General features: G+C 29.2%; 1 protein-coding gene across 1 annotated transcript in view; it reads right to left on the minus strand.

The window, feature by feature from the left end:
• Window positions 1-3,197: 3,197 nt before the first annotated feature.
• LOC108746642 (zinc finger FYVE domain-containing protein 9-like) overlaps window positions 3,198-5,153 on the minus strand; it is a 3,203-nt gene continuing 1,247 nt past the window's right edge. The window contains exons 3-5 of the mRNA XM_018483545.1: window positions 4,817-4,937; window positions 3,634-3,795; window positions 3,198-3,495 (exon numbers count right to left, since the gene is read on the minus strand). Coding sequence (XP_018339047.1) covers window positions 3,340-3,495; window positions 3,634-3,795; window positions 4,817-4,937 — 439 coding nt within the window. The 3' untranslated portion in view covers window positions 3,198-3,339. The remainder of the gene's footprint in view (window positions 3,496-3,633; window positions 3,796-4,816; window positions 4,938-5,153) is intronic.

Here is a 5,153-nt window from a genome sequence, read left to right on the forward strand (position 1 = left end):
AAATTTGTAGTTTTTTAAAAAGTAATTTAAAATAATCTATAATTTTTTTATAATTTTGTTATCATTTTGAAAATATGTATAAAACATCCTTAACTATAAACATTTAAATTTTGATTAATCATAAACGGTAATTAAAAAATTATCTGTCCGTGTATGCATTCAGCGGCAATATTTTAGTATCTAATACCTGTCCAATTTGCTCCGGAACCAAAACGCAGTCATTGACGTAAAAAAAATTCAATGTGGGTAAGATTTTGGGGACTGTAAAGTGTTAATATGTATTTAAGTGACGCTTATCAACAGTTTCTAGTTCCAAAAATCATACTTACATAAAATTTTTTACATCAATGGCTTTGCATTTTGGCTCCGGAGTTCAAATTGGACAGGCCCGATCTAATATCATTGCACGTATGTTACATGGACAAATGACTGTATAATCGATGCTTATGATTAGTTAAACTTTAAATGTATATTTATACATAAGAAACTATTGTACTTTATGGAAAAAAATGGCTTGCACTTTTATTATTTAATTTTTTACGAAGTTTCACGCCGATATAATATTATTCTCGAATTTCGATATACCATGTATATAGCTAACAGGTTTATATAAGAATAAATACAATAATAATTATAGTATCGTATTATAAGGTATTCTTATACTTAAAAAATTTATATAAACATTGTTAGTAAAGAAATACATAAATAAAAAAAATATTTACAAATACACATTTGCATTTGTATTGTGTGTATTTCTGCGTGTAGCAATTCTTCTAATTATTGATAATTATTAGCACATGCTAGAAAATCTCAACGTTTATAAAGAATTTTTATGAAAATATTACAGGTTATAATATATAATTTCTACATATATAAAATGACTATATTTCGTAAAACAATCGAAAAAAAAGGATAAATATTTATTTATATTAACAAAGATCATAATAAATACCTGCACAAGTCTTTGGCAATAAACTTTCTATTATTCATATAGCAGTCTGATTACAACAGTGAATAAATGTCTATTTATTATGAATTTTGTAAAATATACAGGATGTCCTAAACCCTTTGACACACTACTATGGGCAGGTAGATTAGAGCTGAGTTAGACTAAGCTGAATCAAAAAGTTCTGTATTATTTATCTAAAGATTGCCGAATAAACGAGTAAAATTAATGTATAAAACTTAACTTTAAGATATTTTCTTTATAAAATATCTTATAGTTTTATGTAAAAGAAAAATATCTTAAGGTGGTTCTTTAGTAATTCGAGTTAACATAGAAATATTTAATTTCTTTATATAATGAACTTGAAGTACTAAATTTGACGTATGCAAAATTCTAGGATAGGTTTACGATAAAATGACAGAAAAATGTGTTCAAAATGTAACTTTTAATATAAATTAGTGACAGATAAGGATCAGAAGCACTTCTTTAACTAACTACACACAAATATTACCATAGACTTCTCTAAAAAACGAAAATATAATAGTTTATAAAATTATGATTGTAATGATATAAAAAAGTAATAGAGATTAACGGCCATTCTGGAAAGATATATACATACATGCATAAACTTCCATATAAATTTAATCTCGAAAAGTAAACATAACGTTATCTTGTTTTCGTTTTGTAGCTCTTATATGATTTACTATTGTATACTTCATACTATTTCATTAAGATATACACGTAGTTTTGATATTTTATCCAAATATACACGTTTTAATATTTTATCCAAATTATACAGATATTTGCGATTTTGAGTGGACTCTAAGGTATCAAATTTGCAGCGCTTTACTAAAAAAAAACCACTTTAAAGTTGTATTATGCATCGATTTTAGATTCTGCTATCATTGATATACTGCTTAGGTAACGAAGAAAAATTGCGGAAATTGTAAAATGGAGGACTTTTCGACTCAGTTTAGTTTGCTCTACCTGTCCACAAGAGATGTGTCAAAAAATTTTAGACACTCCCTGTATAAATATATATCGCTATACACACGTATACAGCAAATTCACACATATATACACACACGCACGCGCGCGCGCACACACACACACGCGCGCGCACACACACACGCGCGCACCACACACACACACACACACACACACACACACACACACAATAAATTAAATAAATAATCCATAATAATAAATTTTTTTGGAAAAAATTAATAGTTTTTTTTTATAAATAAATTTAAAACTCATTCTAAATTAAGATTAAATCCTAAATTGCTGCGGATATGAATACATAAGCGAAAAATGAGACGTTAACTTTTGTTACATACTGTTTGTTACATACTGTTGTTTGTTAATGCATTATATTTGTACAAAACGAAATAACAAAATCGCTTTAAAACACTTGTAAAAATGGATCGAAACTATTCTTGTTTTCCGTAATAATCAGTAAATAGTCATAAAAAGTGGTAAAAGGGACGTGAAATGCATTTACTCAATGCGCAGCCCATTTTCATGTACCTTTTACTATTTATGACTGTCAGAAGGAAAGTACAACTTTGATCCATTTATAGAAGTGTTTTAAAGTGATCTCATTCTATTGTTCTATCCAGCTTCAATCGTTATAAGTCTTTAATTTCTTATTGATTGTGTTCTCACATGTATGATCTCATAAGATTCGTATTGTTTATCCAAATTGTCTTTACTCATGTAACAAAAAAATCAATGTACTGTTTCTAGCTTACGTCACGATTCAACACGACCACAGCGACTACTCAAGAGATTTAAACAAAAAATATATTCTGCGACTAATAAAACTTCAAATGCACTCGCACACAAACACATACGCACGCAGGCACGCACGTACCTGCAAACAAACACACACACACATAATGCATTATTAATTAATGTAATACGAATATAATATTAATATTAATATTATCCACTATTAATTGTCAATATTATCATAACTTTTCCATCTACATATAAAGAAGATATTTTTGTCGTACTCATGATACATATATTTGAATTACACTATCATTTATTATATATAATATTACCTTAGAAGCAAAAAATGTAAGCTACAATTTTTTTTGAATCAATAAAGTTACATCATTATATATCGCTACTGTTTCTTTTCGATTATTAATTCATATTTATAATATGTATATTTTATGCACGTTAAATATTTTGTAATAAAATTAAAAATATTTCATTCACAGTTTTAATAGTCAAATTGGAAATAATATAAACAAAGTATACAATAAAAAAATAACATAGAGGTTATATAATCACTGCACCATCATGTTCAATGACGCAATTGCACATCTTCCCAGTTCAATGAAAATTTTTCTATATCATCAGGGATTGAAATACTATCCCTTTTAATCTTCAAGCACATAAAATATCAATTCAAGCACGGTATATGCATCCTGACTGCTTTGCACAGCTTTATGTAAAACTTGAATCAATTCATTGTCTAAACTTTTCATATATATTGGCGGTAATTTTGTACCTTCACTTCCAGCTTCATATCCCACCTGTATACATATATATATGATTATGTATGTGTATATATATATATATATATATATATATATATATATATTTATAACATTAAATATAATCTTAATTAAATGGAATAAAATGAATTATATGAATCAGAGAGTCATATTTACGTTATCTGGATGAATCGTTGTCCGTACACCGAGCTTTGTTAAACCTGCTGTTGCCAGAAGATCCAGCAATTTAACTAATGCTGCACATGTAGCTTTTGCTATACTGCCAGATAGTTTATTTATATCTACAGGATCATTCACGCCACTCGAGTGATCATCTGACTTTTAAAATAATATTATTTTACTAATCTAATTTATACACTGAAAAAATTAAGCAATTTTTTTTTCAGTGTATATAAGATGTCTGGAATTTAAATGTCAAAACTTGGGGAGCGTGTAGGGAATCGATAAACTAAGAAAAAAGTCCTGTAGAAATATGCTCGTTTTTGCTTCGTTTTTGAGAAAATTGCAAAAAAGACAAAACATAAGTTTCATTTTTGTACTTTCTCATTACTTATTCACGTTGTATTTATTCCCTTGCTTAATGTAGATATTATTCAAAATGTTGCCTCTTGCAGGAATGTAAGCATTGCATCTAGTACGGACAGCTCGTGTTGCAGCTAAACACTGATCTAGTGATATTTGCACTATAGCCCCGATTCGATTTCTCAATTATTATTCTCTTGAGTTTATTGACGATGAATAAATTTCTCGCTTCAGGATCCCCCACATAAAAAAGTCTAGTGGTGTCAAATCAGGTGATTGAGGTGACCAAGGTACTATTCCTCCACGTCCAAATTTCATGTAGAAAATGTCTGTCTAGCCAAGCTCGAGTAGTTCTGCCATAATGAGCTGGACACTCATCGAGTTGAAATCACATTTCAATCCGTTGCTGCAGGTGGGTGTCTTCTAAATAATCAAAGAAGTCTTCAAAAAATCTGTATATCTGGCTGCATTTATTATATTTGTCGGATAAAAAAATGGTCCCACTAAACAAAACAAATAAAAGTTTTTACCTAAAAACGGAATTATTATTATTGTTTTTCTGTACGATTTTAGCGACGATAATACTTTAAGGCAGTGCAAGAATGAAGCAACTACGTTTTGTCTTTTTTTGTAATTTTCTCTAAAACGAAGCAAAAACGAGCATATCTCTACAGAACTTTTTTTCTTAGTTTATCAATCCCCTACACGTTCCTGAAGTTTTGGCATTTAAATTTCAGATATCGTGTGTGTGTGTGTGTGTGTGTGTGTGCGTGTATAAAATATATTCAAAATACTTTTTTGTCACACAAATACATACTTTTATAATAAATACTTCCGTCCAGCGTATGAATCGGGTTGCACCTTTATAATCAATGCCATTATGCACTCTAATAGATGGTATACCATCCATTAATTGTCCGTCAATGGGACTTTTAACACTGACAACAAAAAAAAGGTGTATATTTAATGTGTTTTATAAAAAAAAGAATTCTAATATTACATAAATATATTTATATATTGCATGTGGAAAGATTTATTCTCACGTACGCTTAAGTGCGTATGAGAAAGAGAAAAAGAAAAGAAATGAGAGCAAAAGGAGATAGAGGAGAGGAAAAGAGGGAGGGAGGGAGGAGGAGGGAGAGGGGGAGGGGGAA

The sequence above is a fragment of the Trachymyrmex septentrionalis genome, unplaced genomic scaffold (assembly GCF_001594115.1).
Source record: "Trachymyrmex septentrionalis isolate Tsep2-gDNA-1 unplaced genomic scaffold, Tsep1.0 scaffold184, whole genome shotgun sequence".
NCBI lineage: Eukaryota > Metazoa > Arthropoda > Insecta > Hymenoptera > Formicidae > Trachymyrmex > Trachymyrmex septentrionalis.